This window comes from Phaseolus vulgaris, chromosome 7 (genome assembly GCF_000499845.2).
Source record: "Phaseolus vulgaris cultivar G19833 chromosome 7, P. vulgaris v2.0, whole genome shotgun sequence".
NCBI classification, from domain to species: domain Eukaryota; kingdom Viridiplantae; phylum Streptophyta; class Magnoliopsida; order Fabales; family Fabaceae; genus Phaseolus; species Phaseolus vulgaris.
Genome location: NC_023753.2, coordinates 35,227,287 through 35,250,559, shown reverse-complemented (window position 1 = coordinate 35,250,559; position 23,273 = coordinate 35,227,287). Strand labels below are relative to the sequence as shown.

Here is a 23,273-nt window from a genome sequence, read left to right as displayed (position 1 = left end):
ACAGTTGAACAGACAAGGGGCACTCTTTTCCCTAAGGAGGGTTTTTAACGAGGCCACCCAATTAAAGAAAAAATTCCAGCATATAAAGCGTGCTCAAGTATTAAAGTTAAAATCCTCCTTGCCCCAGGTGCAAGTGCAGGTGATTGGTTAGGCCCTACTTGCCCTAGGCGCAAGTACTGGCACCGATCTAAGTCTTCCTCACCCCAGGTGTGAGCGCAAGCAGTTAAAGGTTTGAAAAGCCAGGGGTGCTAGTAAGACCAAGGGGGGGGGGAAAGGAAAGGTTTTGAAAAAACGTCCTTACCCACTTGGCATACACCAATATTGGCCCAGTAAGACTCTTAGTCAGAAACCCTTCTCACCCCAGGAGTGAGACAGAGAATGAGCGACTCAACCCGCCAAAGGGTGATGACCTTGGGGAAAGTAAAAGGGGTTAGCGAGAAACACTTTTCTTTCCCCAAGACGAGGCATCACCTTGAGCGATCGATGTCAAAGTCCTTTATGCACTTAGCGCTAGAGCGACAGAGAAAGCTAAGTAAAGGCTAAAGAGCGATCACTGATGAGTCGTCAGTAATTGGCTAGTGGTGCAAAGCAGCGCACGAGGACTGTTAAACACCAAGCTGAGGGAATAGCCAGTTGTGATCAAGTAGAAGCAAAAGAGTAAGAGAAGCAGATCGCGCTAAGCCTAAGCTGGTTAACACTTAGTCGTGCGCAAAGAGTAAGAGAAGCAGATCGCGCTGAGCCTAAGCTGGTTAACACTTAGTCGTGTGCGAAAGGAAAGGTAAAGCCCAAGACCGCGCTGAACCTAAGCTAGCTAACAGTTAGTCGCGCACATAAAGATAAGTGAAGTTCAAAGAAAATACAAGGGAAGAAACTTATGCAACAAAAGAAGCTCATACAAATTGAGAGTTTACATTCATAGCCAAGTCTTATACAATTCCAAAGTGCGAAGAAAGAAAAACTGTACAGAAGCTAAATTTACAGAGAAAAGAAGGGTTTAAGGAGCAGGGGGGATGAGCTTTCCATCCACCACTTCATGGTAGATGCTGAACTGCGAGAGGTCCAGGTCCGGGAGAACGCATTTGATTTGCTCGAGTGCTAGCTCGAATCCGTCTGTAAGGGCATCAGCACCCACGTTCATCAAATCAGCCTTCTCCACCTCCAGTTCTTGCTTTGAAGCCTCCGCAGCATCTCTCTCAGTGGTGACGGCAGCAAGGGAGGAGGCAGCCTCAGACAGTTTGCCCACCACCTCCTCAAGTCTTTTCTTCCCAGCAGCAGCTGCTTCTTTGGCGGACTCGAGCTCCCTCAATAGCTGAGTGTTCTGTTGGCGCAGGGAGGAAGTCTCGGCCTTAAGCTCCACCACCGTGCAGTCCAAGGAGCTAACAGCTTGCCCCATCAAGATCTCTGTCTTGATGGTCTCTTGGACCTGCGCTAGGTACTCCCTCCTAGCTTTCTCCACCATGCCCCGCATCAACTCCACAGATCCTTGGGCAGCCTCAAAGTCACTTCGCAGTGACTCCTTGTCGTGCTCAAGATCCTTCACCCTCTTCTCCAGGGTTAGTTGCTTGCGATGCTGGGTGGAAAACTCCAGAGAGAGCACTACCTGCTTGGCCAGGTGCATATCCACCTCATCACCACTCCACTCGACAAGCTCCCGGTTGCTTATAAGTTGTCGGACTAGGGTGATGACCCTGCTGAAGTTTTCGTGGTTGGCCCCAGAAGTGCTTGGGCGCAAGCTGGACCCCCCACCTTCAGCAGTGGCGGTGGGGATTGGCAGTGGTGGTGGTGGACCCACAGCAAGATGAGCAGGTGGACCAGGTGATTGGCCTGCTGGGGGGAAGATGGCAGTTGGGTAGTTAGAGGCAGCTGGTGGCCTGGAGAAGGAAGGTTGATGGGCTCTGTGGCAGTTTGAACGCAGGGAGGAGGGGAAGACCCTTCCTCTACTTCCACCACCTCAATCTCTCCAGGCTGGAGAGATGAGGCCCCCTCAACTGCTGACCTTTTCCTTTGGCGGTGTACCAGAGGAGAGCTTGAGCTCTCCTCTTCAGTTGAAGCAGCAGTAGCAGCAGCGATTGAAGCGGAAGCCTTCACCAGCCTCTTCCTTTTCTTCCCTGGCTCGGGGCCTTCAGCTGGCACGACCGAGAGTGGAGGGGCTGCGATGGGCTCTGTTGTGGAAGAAGAGGAGCCAGTGCCCTTGGCCCCCCTACGTTTGGCAAGCTCCAGTAAAGCTAGCCTCCTGTCCTTCCCTGTCATTGAGTCTGCACAGATGGAAAAAGGAAGAGTTAGAGGACCAAGGTATGCAAGTAAGTTAAGAAGCACATAAAAGCATACATGAAAAGGTGCAGGTATCTTAAAAGGAGAATGAAGAGCTACCTATGTACTTTTTTAAGGCCACCACATCGAACTCGTCTTTGATGAGACTAGCAGAACTGTACTTGGCCCCCAGGAGCAGCCCGCACAGCTCGCGCTCATAGGGGGCCATAGCTTCGAGGTCCCTGGATTTTTTGAACTCAACTCCAGGAACCCAGTAGAGGGGGTACCTCTCGAGCAGACTTGGACTTTGAGGGGTAACAGATATCATGTAGAATCTGCCCTTCCAATCTTTGAAGGATTGCTGGTACAGGCCCAGGAGCACCCGTCCAGCAACCCCGTTCAGGCTGACCCAGGACCTGTCCCCAGGATTCTTCGCTTCGAAGAAATAGAGGAACACGTCCACGGAGGCGTTGTGCCCGAAATAGTTGCAGAGGATTTGAAACGTCCGGATGAAGGCCCAGGCATTTGGATGGAGTTGGCAGGGCGCGACGTTTAACTCCATCATCAGCTCCTTTTCGAAGAAAGTGAAAGGGAGGCGCAACTTTAGTCTTTTGAAAATGGCGGAGTAGATGAAGACAAAGGGCACCCCATTGGTGGCCCTGTCATCTACGCAGATAGGCATCCCTTGAGGAGGGATGCGGATTTGAATGTTGAAGTCGTTCTCCCTGTCGATGGAGCAGGAAGGCTCATCGGGGTTGCGACTTAGCAGGGACGTGAGATGACCCTCGGGCAGCAGGGTGGAGGTTTCGGCGAGCAATGCCAGAGGAGCCCATTGATAGACCCTGGCATTGTCGTGGTAGGAGGTAGCCACAGGCGGTGGTGGAGCTGGCGCACTCGCGGAAGGCTGTGCACCAGAAGAAGAAGCAATGACGCGCGCAGTTTGTTTCAAGCGAGCCATCGTGAGATAGTTGCAAATGGAGGAAAAACGAAAAAGTCAGAATAAATGGGAGAAGGAGGAATGATGAATGTTTCGGTGAAAACAGAAAAGGGAAAGGAAAAGGAGATGCCCAGATGAAAAGAAGAAGAAGAAGAAGCAGAAGCCAGAGTAAGAGCCTGAAAAAACCCTAGCGCGGGTTTGAGAGAGGGAAATGGGGAAGATGAATGCATGATAACTAGAATGATAAATGCAATCGGTAAAGATGACCAAAAAGGGGCCAGGGAAAAGAAAAACCATACCTTTGAATGATCGCAAGAGATTGGGAAGCAGAGAATTTGAAGAAAGATGGGTGCGCAGAAGAGAAGTTCGCAGAGAGTCTTGGAGTTGAATGAAGAAGATGAAGGAACAGTGGAAGGGCGCGCCAATTTGAATAAGAGAAGCGCTAGCGACGCGCAGCGCTGGCCGTTGATGGGGCCACGTGTCGCGGGATTAAGAGAAGAAGCCCAAACGTTAAAGAGGCAGCACGTGAGGTGGCACGTGAGGCGGCCCCACTTGCCACGTGGACTGGGGGCACGACCACTTAGTCTCTTCGCTGAGAACGAGTTCTCGACTCGAGACTGGGGGGCTTGTGATCCGATCGGTCATCGGTAGTCGATGACGTCAGCAGCAGAAAACCACGTGGACCACTCGAAGGGTGACACGTGGACCAGGTGGCAGAGAGGTCGGGGGGACGATCGCCAAGAGAGGTGATCGGTGGTCAGTAACCAAGTGACCACCAGCAGACCAGTTCCCAGACTCGCGCCTGGAGGCAGAGCGCGATAAGCGAATAAACACTGATCAGTCATCGGGTGTATAGTCATCGGGGTCTCGTGTTACACGCAGTTAAACTGGGACTGAGGTTCCCAGCGAGAGCGTTACGCATGGACCTCGCATGAGCACACCTCAGGGAATCATGCACGAGAGTGGCCTGAGGGAACTAGTAAGCCAATCAGTGATTGGTGATTCCCTCAACCCATTACGTGCGTGGTATCGTGAAGGGTAAGTCGCCTGCACAGAGAGCAACGTTTGGTGAGTGTGCCTAGACCAGCCACACCCGACGTTTTCCTAAGAGTATGCGATTTACCCAGATAAGAGAAGCATCCTAAGTTACTCCGCAAGGGCGTAACTTAGGCAGACAAAGAGAGGCGCTAGAGCCCTTCCAGTAAGTGACACGTGTGTGGTTAGATGTGAGTTGCAGGCCTCCACGTGTCATCATCTGAGAGGGGTGCGGTCCAGACAAAAGAGCACTCCGTACCACTAAAGGTACAGACAGGCGCAGCCAAGTGCAGACATGCGCAGACTCTCACGCTCCCCATTGCTGATTCTGAAGGTACGCTTTTTCTGAAAAGCATAACAGGGTTCTGACACATGCCAGAAAAGCATAACAGAATTTTGTTATGCCCAGAAGCAGGGAAAGAGAGATAAAAGAAAGAATCGGGGTGAGAGTGAGGGGGAGAAAAAAAACAGAGAGCAAGAGTTTTACACACACACATTACTAGTTTCCAGTTTCTGGTGGTTCTGTTGGACTAACTTGATCGTCGGAGTGCAAACGGCCGCTAGAGGCGCCGTCTGTGTGTTTTGCAGGTCACATTTGAAGACATTTGAGAGAAAGTTCGGAGGGTGATTCTGCAGAAGACGCAGTCGCGTAGAAAGGGCAGAGAGTGCTACGAAGCGATTCGTCCACGTTCGAGTTGCCGGCAGGATCAATAAATATGGTGAAAGAGATTAAAGATTTATTATTATATTTTTTTAAAAACATTCAAATCTAAAGAATTTAACAACGAAGTTTTTATAATTTTTTACATTAATTTAATAATATTAATAATGGTTTAAATAAAATAAAATAAAAATGAAGAAGTAAAATGAAATTTCGTATTTGACTTAAAATTATGAGCATAATTAAATGATTTATTGATTTTTATATTAATGACATATTAGAAAAAATAACATAATTATTGATTGAAAGTATAATCTCTAAGGTTAAATGGTTGGAATAATGGTTTCTCGTGTGTTTTATGTTTGATAATAAGATTATCACTTTGGTTGACTTGGTTCTCTAATGTCGATTTCAATCCTAATTCTTGATTATTTTGAACGACCTTTGAAAATTATTTTAATTATAGCATTTAGTCAAATTTGTTGACCTTCATTGTATTGGTCAATACCTTTAGTGTTTAAGCTCTTCGAACAAACTAACGTATATTTTATCTACTTCATCCAATATGTATAAAAGATTGATATACATGTTGGAATCACTGTATATGTATATTCTGATACAAATTTTCTATTTCGTCGAACTTATCTTAGGTTCATAATCTCCTCCACCAACAACATTCATATTTATATCAAATTCAAACATTTTGTGAGTGTTTGATTTTGAATGGGCATCTTCCAGTGTCTTTGGTGCAACCTTGAAATAAACATGACTAACATTACTCATTGTAGTAATTTATCTTTCTTTTTGTGTGAAAAAATTGGTACACCTCTTATATGTAGCAATGTTCATGAAAAAATGTTGAAAAAATTATTTTTTTAGGGATGACTTGATGGATTCAACTAGGTTTGTTGTCAAGTGTACCATCTATTACAGTAAATGAAGATGAATATTCCTTGTTTGATGTGATGCTTTAATGTAGCGTACGTAATCGTAATGAAGAAAAAGAGGTTTTGATAAACCCTAATTGTAGAGAAAAATATATATAAAAGAAACTTTTATTCACTTGTATATTAGTGAGTAAAATACATGGTATATATATAAGAAAAAGATTAAGACCTAGCTGAAACAGAAAAGGAAAGTTGGGTCAAACTAACAAAGCCCAATAATTTAAAATAGAAAATTAAATATATTAACACCCCCTCAAGCTGGGGAGTAGATATTTGTCAGGCCCAGCTTGGATTTGAGAGTAGAGAATTGTGCGGAAGCAAGGGGCTTGGTGAATATGTCAGCAACTTGCATTGCAGAAGTAATGGGTAGTAGTTTGAGGAGACCAGAGTTAAGTTTTTCACGAACTAGGTGACAATCAATTTCGATATGCTTGGTTCGTTCATGAAAAACTTGATTGGAAGCTATTTGAAGGACAGATTTGTTGTCACAGTACAGGGTTGCAGGCTGGGAGAGAGGAAGATGTAAATCCTGAAGGAGGTAAGACAACCATTGTAACTCACATGTGGTGGTGGCAAGGGCTCTATACTCGGCTTCAGCTGCGGGAGATAGTTGACTGCTTCTTTAATTTTCATGATATTAGGGAGTCTCCTAAGTAGATGGAATATCCAGTGACAAATTTGCGTGTGGTAGGACATGTTGCCCAGTCAGAGTCACTAAAACCACAAAGGTGAAGTGAACTAGTGTGAGAAAAATATAGTCTTTCACCAGGGGTGCCCTTGAGGTAACGCAAAAGACGTGAGACAGCTTGCTGATGATGAGTTGTGGATGCAGATATGAATTGGCTTAAATTGTGGACAGCGAAGGCGATGTCTGGTTGCGTGTTGGTTAAGTAAATTAGACGTCCAAGGAGTCTTCTGTATTGAGAAGTGGCATCAACATCGAGAGGTGAGCCTTGGTCGGGAGAGAGACGGGAGGTGTGAGTCATAGGAGTGGCCACAGGTGCAGAGTCAAGCATGCCAGTTTCTTGAAGGAGATCAAGAGTATACTTGCGTTGACTTAAATGAAGACCAGTACTGTTGCGAGCAATTTCCAGTCCCAAAAAGTAAGTGAGATTACCTAAATTTTTTATCTTGAAGTGATGGTGAAGGGATGCAGTAATTGTATTGATTTCCTCCGTGTCATCACCAGTTAAGCGCAAGTCATCAACATAAACAAGAATAATAGTGAGTTTATCATTATTATATTTAAGAAAAAGAGAGTGATCAGCAACAGAAATAGAGTAATTATTTGATAAAAGAAAAGTAGAAAGTTTAGCGTACCATTGGCGTCCAGCTTGACGAAGGCCATACAAAGACCGTTGAAGCTTGCAAACATGCTAGGGAGAAGGAAGAGAGAGGCCAGGTGGGGGGGTCATGTATATCTCTTCATGGAGATCACCATGAAGAAATGCCTTATTTACATCAAGTTGTTTTAAAATCCAATTTTTGGTAGTGGCAATAGCAAGCAGAAGGCGGAGGGTAGTGAGTTTATCAACAGGTGCAAAAGTGTCTAAGAAATCAAGTCCTTCAAGTTGGGTAAACCCTTTGGCAACAACTCTAGCTTTGTGGCGCTCAACAGTGCCATCAGAATGGTATTTGATTTTATATACCCATTTACAACCAATAGTTTTCTTTCCTGGAGGGAGAGGGGTAAGTTGCCAAGTATTGTTAACAGTAAGAGCTTGAAGCTCATCTTGCATGGCAGATTGCCAAGAAGCATGTTTGGAGGCTTCGTTATATGTCCGAGGTTCAGGATGAGAATTGATAGAGGAAATAACATTTCTAAAATTGGAAGATAAGGAATTGTAAGACAAGTAATTATGAATAGGATATCTACTACTTACAGTGTTGGTTGCAGTGTGGAAATCTGCAAGATAGGTAGGTTGTCGGTGAGGACGAGCTGATCTTCTTGGAAATTGGGGTGAGATGCTTCCTGGAGATGCAGGCGGTGATAATTCTGATGGAGGTGCAATGTTGGATGCAGGAGCAGAGGCACTATTTGTTGGAAGATCATAGGATAATGAGGCTGGTGGAGGAACAATATTGGGTGCAGGAGTAGAGGCACATGGCTCGACAGGAGGTGCAGTATCAGAAAAAAAATCAAAAGCAGAATTATATGCATTAGAAATAGGGAGAGATAAAGTGTTAGGGTCCTTAGGCAAGCCACTGTCCAATTTATATAGAAAGTGGTTTTCATAAAAGATTACATGTCTTGATATCTCTATGCTATGAAACTTTAAATTTAAGATAATATAACCTTTTGTATTTTGCGGGAAGCCAAGAAAAATACCTTTGATAGATCTATCATCTAATTTTTTTTCCTATGTGCAGTAATGGTACTAGCATAACAGAGACAACCAAACACTTTTAGAAAGGAAATGTCATATGGTTTTCCAAACAACTTTTCATGAGGAGTGATGTTATCAAGTAATGGAGTAGGAATAACAATTATTAAGAAAACAACATGATTTACAGCAAATTCCCAAAAAATAGGAGGAAGATTTGCTTGAAAAAGTAAAGCCCGGGTTACATTTAGTATGTGTTGATGTTTACGTTCTACAATGCCATTTTGTTGTGGTGTTTCAACACAAGATTTTTGATGTATAACTCCCTTTGAAGCATAAAAATTTGACATAGCAAACTCAACACCATTGTCAGTACGAATCGTTTTGATATTAGTTTTGAAATGATTTTGAACGAAAACAGTGAAGTTAATGATGTGTTGACGCACTTCAGATTTGTTATGCAGCGGAATAACCCAAGTATAACGCGAGTAATCATCAACAATAGTCAAGAAATAACGAAAATCTTGCATAGAAATTATGGAACATGGTCCCCAAATATCAAAGTGTACAAGATCAAAAATAGCAGAGGTAACAGTATTACTTAAAGTGAAAGGAAGTTTTCTCTGTTTTGCACGACTACAAGTGTCACATACATGATGAGTATCACCAGTAATAAAAGAGTATTGTTTGCTTAAGACATGTAATCTTTCATGTGAAGGGTGTCCTAGTCTATAATGCCATAGTGTTTTGTTTGTGATATTACAATTAATAAAAGGAGCAAAACAATGCGGTTTAGAATGACTAGAAGCAGGCAAGGTAGTGACAAGGTACAAGCCAGCGGTGGCTTTAACTGTACCAATCCGCTCTTGAGTGAGGTTGTCTTGTATAATGCAGTAGGTTGAAGTAAAAGTTAAAGTGCATTTAAGTTGGTGTGTGAGTTTAGAAACAGATATTAAGTTTAGTTGAAAATGAGGCACGTATAACACATCAGACAAATAAAACTGATCAGAAAATCGTACTAAACCAGAATATGTGGCATAAACAGTTTGGCCATTTGGAAGACTAATTAAGACAGGTTTAATTTTAGTATAAGTAGTAAAAACGTTCAAATTGTGACAAACATGATCAGTGGCACCAGAATCAATAATCCAAGATTCTTTTATAGAAGATAGTGAAGAGAGAAACTTACCTGTTGAAGAATGCTCAGTATTGGGATTTCATCCGTAGAGATGGTGCCGACTTGATTAATTTGAGTGTGAGGGCAGGATCCTCAAGGTTTTGCTGACGCAAAATGTTGGTAAGGAATTGACACTGTTGTGATGTAAGTTGAATCCCCTTTACATCTTGTTCTTTAGGAAAAAGCTCAGAAAAAGTGTCAGTAGTAATCATATTATTGGCTTGAGATGTCCAATTGGTGAATTTGTAGCCAGGAGGAAACCCATGCTTTTTATAACAGGTGTCAACAGTGTGGCCAAGACGGTTAGAAAAAGTGCAGACTTTTCTAGTAAAAGAAAACTTTGAGGTTTTAACATTACCACAAGGAAAACCCACTTTACGAAAACAAACAGTCTCAATATGACCATATTTACCACCACAAAAATTGCATGTAATAGTGTGACTACTATTAAGACTATGAAGACTAGGGTTTTCATTAAACATTGTCTAAAAGATTCTTAAAACCAATCAAGATTTTGAAAGAGAACAGAAAAAAAAACCAAGAACAGCAAAGAGGGAAATAAAAATCAGAGAGATCGTCCTATATAAGTGGGCACTTATTTATAAGGACCTCATCAATCTAATTTGCGACTTTTGGATTAGCTTCCTTTATTATGTTGTAATAGTAGTTTGGGTGAGACTCATGCATTATGTACGTTATATATGCAAGTAACAAGCTAAATTACAAAGTGGTGCATTTAATTTAAAAACGTTGTTTTGAAATATAGTACTAACCCACAGTGACAAGGACCTTCTTGGGTTTTGCATTCTTGAAATGTCTCATGAAATTCTTTGCAATATGTCGAATGCAACACAGATGCACAAAGTTACCTTCACTTCATCCACTATGGACAAAGTTATGATGGTAAAAAATTAAGCACAATCAAGACATTGTGTATGTTGCATATTAAACATAACAAGTTAAGTTACAAAGTGGTACATTTAATTTAAAAAATGTTATTTTTAAAGATATATACTTACCCATATTGACACGGTCCTTTTTTCGAGTTTTGCATTTTTTAAGCACCTCATGAAGTTCTCTACTATGTGTCAAATGTAATATACATGCATAAAATTACATTCACTTCATCCATTCCTATCTCTTGTATACGTGTTATGGATGGAGTTTAGAAATTAAAATTTATCAAATGCTTTTATATTCTATTATGTTTTAGAATGTCCTTTCTCGATCTTTGATGGCTTACTAACAACTTCTTTTTTAGATGTTCTCTCTTATGTCATCCTTCTTTAACGAATATGAAGCAAATGTATCAAAAATGTAAGCACGAAACTCTATTTTCTTTATTCATCTCCTAGAAAATAGGAAGTTACTCATCATATGGGGATCAAAGGTGGAAAGATAGACTTTGATATCATATTGTCTGTTGGCTCTAATACCACATATTGTCATGTTATGTAAGAAAAACTACTTAATGAAGTAGTCAAATCATCAAGCTTCTTTGGAGGCTTTCTCTGAACCAGAGTCATAGACATATCCATGTAATAAGATCTTATTTTTACTCTCCCTCCTTTAATAAAGACAAATTAAATTACATGATAACACCGATAAAACATTGTGAATCCATTGACATTCGATGAGTTGCATTACCAACTTAAACATTAGAGAGACAAAGGCTATCCTGAAATCATCGTCTAACAAATGTGTGTATATAGGTGTGTGTATGTAAATGTATATGTGTATGATGAGCTTCAAATCAAGTTTTAGGCTACAACTACTAAACACATTTATATAAAGTATATGTATCATTAAACTAGTCCAAAGACTTTCCTCTCTGTGGTTCATATTCTTTCACCACTAATACAGTTTGGGTCTTCATTGCCTCAGACCCTCCCCGTCTTAAGGACTTACATGACATAAATTTCTTCATACTAAAGTAACGATTAAGAGACTTAACTTAATACATGAGTCAGACCCTCTTAATTAACTATGGCGATGCTCATCGAGATCACCATTGACTATGTGATTTCTTCTGTCCCTCATGTTAAAACTCGAATAATATGTACTTGTTTAGTCCCACTAAACTACCTCTCTACGAGAAGTTTTAATGAAAATAAATATGAACAAACTATGTTATATAATGGTTATAAACTTTTAACTTGTTATTTGAAGAAGTGATCATGTAAACCTTCTAATAATATATGTTTTAAGCAAAAGACAATCTAGCATATCTCATCGTAATTATTAATCCAAAACATGCTGTAAGAGCATAATTATACATAAAAGAAACAGCTATATTAGTTAAGTTCATATTTGTCCAAATAAACTTAAACACTGTACTCACTATTCAATGTGTTAGTTTTATAAATACGAAAACACAGTGATTTTAGCAACATTTGAAAACAACTATATCAAGAATCAATTGATCTTTTAAAACACAAAGACTTGTAATTTTGTTTAACATCAAATGCAATTATCTCAAATATTCTTGCATACTTTCTTGTTTACATCAGGCAGTATCTACAAGAAATTGCAGTATTTACCTATTTTTTTTTTTTTTTTCATTTTCTACTTCTAAAAAAAAGAGAAAGAAAGATTTGGGAAGGTTAGTGAAAATTTTGTAAGATTGTTTGGGTTAAAGAGAAGACATAGAAGGTTAATGAAAATTTTGTAATAAATGTAATTAATTAAAAATAGTTTGTAAAGTAAATTTTTAAAAATAATCTGACATGGACATAATTTTTAAGATATAAATTAGAGTTTAAATGAATTTTAAATTAAAATAAAAACTTATTTTCAAATCTTAATAAATAAAAAATTATATTTAAAAATAAATAAATAAAAACAAATTATATGAAAATTTAAATTAATTAGTTTATTTTAATGATTTATTTTATTATAATTTTATTTGGTATCAATAGTTCAATATTTTTTTTAATTATTTATTCTTATTTATAAAAACAAAAATGTAAAATAACAAAACACCATGAATTTCTCCCTAATCAATGAATTTTTTTTGTTTTAAAAACCTTAATAAGGAGCTCACCAATCTTTGATGTAGCTGTTTGGGTATTTACTCTTTCTTTTCAAGTTTCTCTTTTCTTCTCGCGTACCCCCCCAACTTACCAATCACGCATTATCATGTAAATTTCAAGCAATATCAGAGCGCGTTCAGGCAGTGACATTCCTCTGTTTCAAAATTTCAATTGCATTCTCATTTCTGGATGGATTCTCAAGCTCCGGCAACGGGCGCCACCGCCCGGAGTGCCGCTGAACCCTCACAACCTCAACCAGCAAAATCATCCCCTCCTTTACCTCAATCTTCCACATCATCAACTCCTCCTATCTCAGCCCCAACACACTCTTCCCCAAACCCTAACCCTGGCCCTAGCCCAAGCCCAGGCCCTAGCCAGAACCAACCCCCGAACCCCAAACCTCCCACTCCCACGCCTCCCCAACCTCGCCCTCCCCAGTCCTTCAACCGCACTTTGCCGCCGTCGCAGCCTCAGTTCCAGCACTTCTCTTCCGCTCCTCCGCCTGCCTCCGCTCCCGGCGCCGCCGCAGCGCCGAGGGGCGGTATGGCAATCGGTGTGCCCGCGCACCACCAAAGCCCCTCTCCTCCGTTTTCATCCTCCTTCGGTCAACACTTTGGCGGGCTGGGCCGAACTGGAGTCAATGTCGCAGAATCTGCCTCCAATTCAAGCACCTCTCAAGTATTATTATGCATCTTTTCGTTATTTTGGATATGCATGTTTTCCTGCTTTTTGACTAGGGCAATTTCTTGTATATGAATGTGACTACGCTTAGGTGAGAACGCCCGTGCAAGGAATGGGGATGTTAGGGTCTCAAATGAGGCCTGGTGGAATCGCTGCTCATCAACAGAGACCCGTGCAATCGTCTCTTAGACCTCCTTCCTCTGCCCCGAATACTCAACCTGGTGGTTCACAAGTTAGTGTGAATGTTTTTGACTATGCCCATTTCTGCATTTTTTGTGTGTTGGCCTAGTTAGAGGGTTTGCGCCGTTTAAGGCTTTAAATCGCGTTTGTGTTTTTGTGGCATTTCTTGATATTGCGGGAAAAAATGTGGCCGATATGACCAAAATGGGGATCGAGTCGTGGTCATTAAATTAAAACCTTGAAGTTGTGGCTGAAATCTCTGTCATGGGCTGTTTCTTAAAACATTTGGGCCGATTGACTTAAGCTGGGTTGAATGTGTTTAGAAATATAGTGATATAGTTAGGTCCTTTCTATGAATTAGTGTTGAATTTTGCTGTTTTGCCTTCCATATGAAATTATATTATCATCTGGACATCGGCTGAATTTTATATCAACTCTTATGTGGGATCCTTGAATGCACTTTAGACTTCCAATATAGCAGGTTTTGGTTCTGCCTGAAGGAAGAGTGTTCTCCTTAGTTTAAGGGTGGTGAAGGAATATGACTTGTTAGAGTGTAAGATTTAAAATATATTGAGAATTTCTTCATATCATTAGTTAAGTGTATCTGAGAGATTTGCTCACTTTCATGTGTCATGCTGTAATGCTCGTGCTTTTCTTGCAACATGCATATTTTGAGGGAAAAAGGGTAGGTAGTTTTGTAATTCATTGCATTCTCTTCAGAGCTTCCAAGGTCATGGTATTATGAGACCGTCATCAGTGGGATCACCTGCTACTCCATCTCAAGGTGCATCACAAAGTGTGCAGTCACTTAATCAGCCATGGTTGTCATCTGGACCACTAGGGAAACCTCCTTTGCCATCCACAGCTTATAGGCAGCAATTGAACCCACCATCAATGCAGCAGAGGTCACATATTCCTCCACAACAGCAATCCACACCGATATCTTCGCAGCAACAACAACAACAACAACCATCTTTGTCTAATCAATCACAAGAGCATTTCGGGCAACAAGTTCAGCCATCCAGGGCTCCTCATCATGTGCCTCACCAGCAACAGGTTACTAGGCTACAGGGACCAGGAAATCAGAAACCTTCATCTCTTGTGGCGGCACAAACCAGTGCAGTTCAAACAGGGAGTCAAAGTAGATTGACAAATGTAGATACCGAGGAATCTTGTAATAGTATTCTCAGCAAAAGAAGTATCCATGAGCTAGTCAATCAGGTGAAGTGTTCTACTTTCTTGTTTTCCATAGAAGATTTTCTGGGCTTATATTCTAATTTCTACAACATATTGTTCAATAAGTTAGGAGTGGAACTCTCCAGATCTATTGGTCCTTGTAGGTATGCTGAAGGTGTCTACTTGTATGAATTTCTTGACTAAAGAGAAATATTTAACATGCAATGGACTTGCATTAATCATTTTGATCATTTCCCATTCTATGTTCCCTGATTTAATTCTAAAGAATTTCATGGATTCTCATAATTTATGAAATTTTATAATTCCTTGACTAAAGAGAAATATTTAACATGCAACGGACTTGCATTAATCATTTTGATCATTTCCCATTCTATGTTTCCTGATTTAATTCTAAAGAATTTCATGGATTCTCATAATTTATGAAATTTTATAATTCCCCAGGTCCCACATTAGATGTTTAAGGAATTGGATGGTGGCTTACAAATTCTTAAAGCTCTTAAGATAACTTGGGCTAGCTTTTATAATTTGTGCTATGTTATAGAAGTTGTATTAGGACTTGGAACTTGGAATCAAGGTTATAATAATGTTTTAATGTCTAAATGGAGCTATGCAAGGTAACAACCACTTTAGCTAGTAATTAGGTATGCATGTTGTATATTATTCTTAGTAGCTATTATGATGACAGAAATAAATAATTGATCCTATATATTTAAGAATATCTAGATTATATATGTTGTTGGGCTTTTTTTGTGGGAAAACGCCGAGGAGATTCGACACTAATGAGCCATGGACATTTCATATAAGAAAGTTTTTTCTAACCCAAATCATTAAGGCATTGACTATGTGAGTCTTCTTTCTTTTATATTGCTCTTGAAACACATTCCCACTCAATGTGGGACAAACTCACTTGGAATCCTAACAATCAACCGTTCAAGTGCGAGTTTTTTTCCACATTGGTACTTCTGCACAAGCGTGGTTACCCACTTGTACCGCCACGCCGTTATTATCACAACGGGACACACTTACCTGTAACCCCTTGTTGGGAAGACTTTTGATACAAGGAATTCTAACAATATAGGATTCAACCACTCGTGTTTGAACCATGCTCACCGCACCAGTTTGTTGAACATAAACACAATTCGCTGGATATCTTTGTTATTAGAGGATATAAAATTTCTTCTATTTATTGGATTAATTCCTTTTTCTCAATATAAACAAAGCACTTGTGTTGGGTCAGAAACATAATTTTAGCTTAGTTTTTTCTCTCTTTCTTAGAGTTTAAAATGGTATCTAGAGTTTTTTTTTTTTTCAAAATCGTGTTGGCCTGTTAGACTCGTTGTCTCTCAAGGATATATATGTTTTTTTCAAATCTTTCTCACAGGTTTGTGTTTATTGCGTTGCCTCTAGCGAGTTTTTTTGGTGAAGTTTCTAGCAACCTCTTTTTTCTTTGACCAACCTTTGCCCAAGCTACCTCTTGTGTGCTCCTACCACTTTGGTGGTGGGTCCATCAAAGTTCGTTTGGTAGTTTGATCTACTTTACCCTCTATTAAGGTTATTCTTTTTCTAGCTTTCTAGAAAAAAAAATGTCTTCCATCGTCAATCTCCAGAACAAATTCTCCCATATTTTCCAACCATATTGTTAGTACTGAGAAGATAGATGGGTCTAACTATTCCACTTGGGCTTCTGAAATCATGTTATGGATAAGTGGGTTAGGCTAGAAATCCTATCTCACTACCACTGCTGAATCCGTTCCAACAGAAAATCAAGAACAATGGATAAACTTGATGCAACACTATAGTGTTATTAAATCCACTGTTGACATCTCACTCAAACCTATTTTCCATCCCCATGAGATGTGTGCATCGGTTTGGAGTGAGGCTCGTTGCCTTTATGCTTGCTTATCATGGGCGGCTTGCTGCCTTACATGATTTTAATAAGCTGCTTCCACCATTTGCAGATGTGAATAAGGAACATGAGAACTGCAGTATGTTCTTTATGACCTTGGGCTTTTATGGCTTGGTACAAGAGTATGTTGCTACCTATGATAAGATTTTGGGATCACTAGTAAACCCTACTACGACTTCTGCATCATTTGCATTGCTTTGTATTCTTCAGAAAATAAACACGGAGACACATACTTTGTCTGCAGAGGAAAACACTGTCTTTGCATCGCTGAGTAATAATTCTGGACCTTCTCATGAAGGTGTTTATAAAAACCATCCAAAATGCGATCATTGTCACTGCATTGGACATACACTGGATAAGTGTTGGAAGTTGCGTAGGAAACCCTCTCGTTCACTCAATATTCCCTAGGTATCTGTTGTTGAGTCACCTGTTGTTCCTACACTACCAGTTGATCTATCTCCAACAACATTTGAAGACTTTTATCGAATGGAGTGAGACACTGCAATCCACTAGTAATTGATTGTTTTTATCAGTGTTAGTGTGGCCATTATACTCATAGGATCTCATGATTGCTCTAGTTCCGTTACCACCCTTCTGTGCTGCAACCAGCTAGGATTGCAACTGTAAGAATGGAATGAAATCACTGGTCTTACACGCTATGTCATAGGATCTGCAATGCAATTGTTCCCAATCTGGATACATTTATTGTAGCTGGGCTCATGGGTCTGGTTTTGAGAACCATGTTTCAAAAATCCATAAGTTCTTACCCATATTGGTCTAGTTTGTTTAAACTTTAATTAAGTGTTTTTCAAATAAGTGATTTTTAAAGTAATCACGTATATAAGCAGATAGGATTTGCTTACTAAAATAAGCAGAGGCTTAATCCAAATCTCTTCCACCTTCCCATTCACATACACACTTTCATCCCCTCCATGTTTGAACTTTGTAGAGAGGATTTCAAAGCTTCTGTCTGAATTCTGCTCTATGGATCATCTCCTGCCGTTTCTTAGCCATGTCTGTTTCTGCTTTCAAAGCTTCTGACCTGATATTTCTGATATGGTTTGTGTTGGTATGCCATAGTGGCCCTTTATTTGGTTTGGTAAGTGGGAGTTTTCCTATGGCATACCAAAGAAACTCCTTTTTTTTTATATTTTATTTTAGAGTTATTTCTTGCTTCTAAGAAACTGAGTTTCCGAATGAAATTTTAATGATCAGATCAGATGCACTTTTTAGCATGGAGCACCCAAGTTTCTGGACAAATTTTCAATGTTCTGACGTACTTTTGAGCATGGAGCACCCCAAACTAAACCAAACGTAACCTGAATTTAGGAACTTATATGCAGGTCAATTCTTTTGAAGTCACTGGCCTAACCTAGTGTGTGATTGAAGTTGCTTATTTTGAGAAAATTATTTCTTTTTGCAACTTCCTGAGACTAAGAGAGCTTTCACAGAAAAACCAATTATTTTCCTGAAATTCAGCTGAAAAAATGCCAGTATATGGGTGTGTTCTATTTATTGATTCTCTATTGGTTGTAGCTTATGGTTATCATAAATTTTTACCCCGAACTACTCAACTGCTTACAGTTGCCATTGCCCTCTGTTTCTCAATAGATGATACCTTAAGCACTTAGTTCCGCAAAAATATAGCTCTACTTTAATTTACAATTTGACGTTGGTCATTAGATGGTATGGCTTGAGGCATTTCAAATTTCATAACTTAAATGATTTGGAAAGCTTGTAACAGCCCTATTTTTCCCAAAAAATGTTTGTTGTTTTCCCTATATTTACATTTATGCTTTATTGGCAGGTAGATCCATTGGAGAAGTTGGATCCTGAAGTTGCAGATATTCTTGTGGACATTGCAGAAAATTTTCTTGAGTCTGTGGGTATTTACATTTTAGTCTGTGATGGAATTGTTCACTTTTGCAAGTTCATAAAATTATTCTGTCTCTCTCCTTATTAATGTTAGGACTCATCATTTTTCCTTTTCAGCAAAGTACATTATTTTGAGCCATTAGGTTAATTTAAATCAATGGTCAGGTGTTTTAATTCTTCAGAATTACACGGATGTTAACCTAGTGTACGACAATTCCTTCCCTCTGTGTTGTGTTTGTATATAAAACCAAGGCTTTTTAAGGATGTGTTTTTTGAAAATAAAAAAAAATACGAAAAGACATGTTCTTAGAAGGTGCTTACTTGTGAACAATGATTATAATTGTTTCTCTTTATTGATGATGATTAATTTCTTTAGAAATGAATTATGTTCTCAATTGTTCTTGGTCTTCTTTTAGATAATTTTCTTATCCTACATTTTTACTCTTTGGATTGTTTCAGTAATATTCATTCTTTTTTCTCTATTTTAAATAGATAATCAGGTCTGGTTGTTCATTGGCCAAGCATAGGAAATCGACAACTTTGGAGGCAAAGGACATACTTCTCCATCTTGGTTAGTTACTAAAGTTCTGTTCTCAGATTTAATTGTCAGCAGATTTCACATCTAACGCTATTGACATATTATACAGAGAAAAATTGGAATATGACACTTCCTGGATTTGGCGGTGATGAGATTAAAAGCTACAGAAGACAGGTAAGAATGATCTGAATCTTTGTTGCATCTTTATGTTTTTCATTAATTGGTTTGTACTCTTTTGAATTTCATATTATTGGCTTGGAATTTGTGATGATTTTGCAGATTACAAGTGATATTCACAAGGAGCGTCTATCAGCTGTAAGTTTTGTTCTCTTTTCTTCCTCTTCTTATTTTGGCAGTTGTTATATCTGTTAGTGGTTTCTTGTGATTGCACATTTCTGCCAGCATGAAGACGTGTTGGTAGACTTTTTGCAATACCCTTACTATTCCTATATACTCTTTATTTTCTTGACCTTTTTTTGTTACTATTGTTAATGTGATGATGGTGATTATATATTATTTCATTTGTAATGGTTTGGCAGATAAAGAAATCAATGACAGCTACTGAGTTGGCACATGCTAAGGGCTCTGCTGGCCAGGCTTCTGGTAGTGCAAAGGGTAATCAGGCAAAGACACCTATGAATATCATTGGCTCGCCAAACCTAAAAAATTCGTAGGATGCACGCTTTGTTTATGCTTTACACAGTAATGGAGGAACCACTTTGGTGAAGGTAATTGAACTTCGTTATATAAATTAAACAGGTATTCCTGTTTGAAATCTTGCATCGTGAACAAAATGGCATACACATGTCATTTCACAGTTCACAAATTGAATGCCTTAAACTTTAAAGTAGTTTCAGACTTATCACCAAATTGTTGCATGTAGTGATGCGTTTAATTTTTTGACCCTGATTCCTGAGGAAGATGGTAGAAATTCACAACTTTGATTTAACTTTAAACTAGGCATTCCTATATCTGTCATTCACTGTTCAGAAATTGAATGCCTAGAAATGCTTTAAACTTTGAAGTTGTATCCCACTTAGCACCAAATTGTTGCATGGAGTGATGCGTTTAATTTTTTGACCCTGATTCCTGAGGATGATGATAGTTATTTTCAGGCTGTTCCTGAGCATTCCATGTGCACGTTGCGTAGTCTGAGCAATGGTCGAACTCAGAAGCATTGCAGAATACCAGGTAAAGGGTGTCACGATGCATATGAATTCTTACATCTGAAAACCGAAAAGAGAGAATAGAAAGAGCAGAATTGGCTTCAGCAACATCTATTCTTTTGTACTGATAATAGTAAGAGAGCCATTGGTTGGTTAGGCTGGATCATTTTTTATTCCGATCAGCTTTCTAATTTAGATGCAAACAGAATCCTGAAATATATATGCAATCACTTTTCCTGTAAGCTAACATTTCCTACACCATCTGAAATTCCGTGGCATTGTGGCTTAACAGTTTTTGTTTATTCATTTTTATTTCCCGCACCCATTTTCAAAATTGTTGAAATACCGTCTTTCTGCAGTGATTTTGACATTGGCTGTATATAAAGTACATATTTATATAATAAATTTATATGAAATATGAACTTTATATATCCAATGGTTGAAAGATAATCAAATAATTGTTATTTTGTATGTTTTACAAGTATACATTGCATCAAATATGTTTTATTGATATAATTGTATTTGTAAATACAATTAATGTGAAGATAATTATAAATTATTGAGTAGCGTAATACCAACATTCAATCTACTGAACTTAACTGGTAATTTGATCTAACTTTGTATAGTATATAGTTCCATTAAGAGAATCAGAAGTTTTTTTAAGTTTTTACAATTTATACTCTAAAATTTTAGTTAAGTGTGGAACGAATTTCACGTTGAATAATCATAAATGACAAATGAGAAAAATCAGAAACATTTTAATTTGTGTCCACCTCACAACACATTGAGGATTATTGTTTTCTGTAATATTTATCTTAAAAATCACATTTAATTAATTTCTAATTAATTTATAATCGCAATATAAAAATTAATCCTTATTTCCCAGGAACCTTAATCATAATTAGGGGGTTCGACCTTTCACAAGTTTTTAAGATGCTTTACAAGCAACACAAAACCTTGTTCTTGTACGGTGAATGAGTCAACATTCTTCATTATTACTTTTCTTCCTTCGCTTTTCATCAACATCAACCGAGCGAATCGCATTTCATCACAGAAATTCACGTTGCTCTTCATTCTGTTATCTTTTTCTTCTAGGTAGATTTCGTGTCAGTCAATTGCACATCGAAATCTTAAGCTTATTCTATAATAATGCCTAAGATTATAGGATTATCTGTTAGTATTTATTTAATGGATAACTTAGTGAAGAAAGCATCTGCGAAGGTGATTACTTTTGTTAAATGAAGTCAATGCTTAAAATTTGCCCTGAAAAACAACTATATATGCATGTCACAGTAAAACTGGGCAACCTTAAAATGCTATTTTCAAAGTAAACCAAAAGCTAAAGATAATATTAAACTACACTAACCCTTAATTATTTAAACGATAGATTAAAAAAGATGTAGTTACTTTTATTGCTGTTTTACATATAACTAGAATTAAAATTTTAAATAATGGTCTGCATTAAGTTCTTGTGATTTTTTTGCAGGGCAAATTTGTATTAGTAAAACTCTAATTTTGATTATAGAATAATTGTTTATAAAATTAACACTTAAAAGTTTTATTTTTGTGAAAAATATTACTTATCTATAAATAAACGGAGATGCTGTATATATCTAAATGTATGTTAAGTCAGCTACTATTATCTTCCAGTCTTAATGTTTGTGACGTGAATAACAATTAAAACATTTTACTTTGAGTAATTATTGGATGTCAACCACAGGTTGTTCGTAGTAGGTAATTACTTTTAGGATTTTGCGGTTTTTGAAGTCAATCCATGCACACTTATTGGTCGAGAATTGTTGGTGTTATTTATACAGCCAAAAATCAGTTTATCTTGTTCATGAATGAAATGTGTACCAAAAGCTTCAAGGACAGGTGGATGATTGCAATTTAAGATCACCAATCATCCCTTATCAGCCATTTCAGTTGCTCAACTAAACCTTAATCATGTCTTACAAAGTTCTTCTGCATCAACCTTTTGTGACATCCGTAATGATCTTAATATTCCAAATTCTCTCAAATCAAAGGGGCACCTGTCCTAGTTTGCTGACACATATACCATAAAGGGTTTTAAGTCTTTCATAATAAAGGGAAAAGGAAAAAAATGCCCTAAAACAAACAAGTCAAAACCAAGACCATCATCCCATTTAATAAAGCAGATAAACCAACTCTTTCCCATCTTAAATTTTGGGTCATACCCTTTGTGCACTTAACCATTACCTACTTTCTTGAAGGTGCCATTTCAACCCCCACATAAAACTCTACCACTCCAACAACAAACTATTGAGGAAACACCTCTCATTTTATCTATATCCATGCTACTCTATATATACATATATGTTCCTCTAAAACCAAATATATTATTCCATTGGCATTCTAAGAGGGATCTTTTGCAATCAAGAAGCTGAAAAACCAACTAAGGGTGCATAAATTGTTGACAACTTAGACATGGCAGCAGCAACGGCAGAGAAGATTTCATGGAATTGTGCAGTGTTTGTGGCAGTAATGCTGGTGTTGAGTAGCTGCGAGTCAAACACAAGAGATTTTACGAATCAGGTGTTTCAGGAGAATGTCAAGAACAGAAATTACAACAAGGTGTGTGATGAGATTTACGTGGTTCGTGAGGGAGAGACCCTTCAAACAATCAGTGAAAAATGTGGAGATCCTTATATTGTTGAAGAGAACCCACATATTCATGACCCTGATGATGTTTTCCCTGGCCTAGTTATCAAGATTAACCCCTTCACCAATAGATCATAAAATGTTCCACTGTGGGATGTTTTTTTCAACCCCAGATTCTGCTGTGACAAATGAAGGTTACAGGTAAAACTTTGTCATGGAAAAAGCTTCTTATAATGTAACCATTTACCATTTTACGGTTTTAATTTCTGTGCCAATTGCTAGTCTTCAGAAGGATAGATGCATGATACATGAACTCAAAGTGGTTATGAATTTCAATGTTTCTGAATATGAGAACACATATTGTAGTGAAGTTTTTGTATAAGATATATTTAGTTTAAAATAGAAGGGAGAGAAATGAGAGGGATGTGTTACAAACATCAACCTTTATGGTTGAAACGTTGATAAAAAGAAGAAGAATTAGATTACAACTATTTTATGAATAAACTATTCTTAATTTATAAAAATATTAGATTTAATTTTGTTTATATTTTATCTCTTAAAAGTGTTTCAAAGAATCTTACAAGGGTTGTCGGAGTGAATTGGATTGAAGATTAGAATGTACATTATTATCATTAAATGTTAGGTTTAATACATTATTTAGTATCACACTACTTTAAATGCTAAGTTTAATATGTTATTTAGTCTCACACTATTTCTAGCAAATAGTTAATTAATATGATTCCTT

General features: G+C 38.3%; 2 protein-coding genes across 3 annotated transcripts; both read left to right on the top strand.

Moving 5' to 3' along the window:
* The first annotated feature begins 12,382 nt into the window (after positions 1 to 12,382).
* LOC137830341 (transcription initiation factor TFIID subunit 12) lies at positions 12,383 to 20,195 on the top strand. 2 transcript variants are annotated; one of them, XM_068637620.1, is made up of 9 exons: positions 12,383 to 13,041; positions 13,136 to 13,276; positions 13,945 to 14,445; positions 18,135 to 18,209; positions 18,695 to 18,773; positions 18,850 to 18,914; positions 19,020 to 19,055; positions 19,280 to 19,468; positions 19,856 to 20,195. In XM_068637620.1, exons 1-8 carry the CDS (start codon positions 12,553 to 12,555, stop codon positions 19,412 to 19,414), a joined length of 1,521 nt encoding a protein of 506 aa, XP_068493721.1. In that variant the 5' UTR covers positions 12,383 to 12,552; the 3' UTR covers positions 19,415 to 19,468; positions 19,856 to 20,195. The 2 variants fall into 2 exon arrangements, with proteins under 2 accessions (XP_068493721.1, XP_068493722.1); XM_068637621.1 differs by having other exon boundaries at positions 12,389 to 13,041; positions 18,135 to 18,213.
* A 2,159-nt stretch (positions 20,196 to 22,354) lies between these two features.
* Positions 22,355 to 22,666, top strand: LOC137829431 (uncharacterized). Its single transcript, XM_068636233.1, has one exon. The coding sequence runs from the start codon at positions 22,355 to 22,357 to the stop codon at positions 22,664 to 22,666; it is 312 nt and encodes a 103-aa protein (XP_068492334.1).
* The last annotated feature ends 607 nt before the right edge of the window (positions 22,667 to 23,273 follow it).

What these genes read in the sequence shown, in the direction of transcription:
- LOC137830341 (XM_068637620.1), top strand. Translation starts at nt 12,553, where the DNA reads ATGGATTCTCAAGCTCCGGCAACGGGCGCCACCGCCCGGAGTGCCGCT. An exon ending in GGACATACTTCTCCATCTTG is followed by an intron (nt 18,774 to 18,849) that starts GTTAGTTACTAA and finishes CATATTATACAG; the next exon opens with AGAAAAATTGGAATATGACA. An exon ending in TTAAAAGCTACAGAAGACAG is followed by an intron (nt 18,915 to 19,019) that starts GTAAGAATGATC and finishes ATGATTTTGCAG; the next exon opens with ATTACAAGTGATATTCACAA.
- LOC137829431 (XM_068636233.1), top strand. Translation starts at nt 22,355, where the DNA reads ATGGCAGCAGCAACGGCAGAGAAGATTTCATGGAATTGTGCAGTGTTT.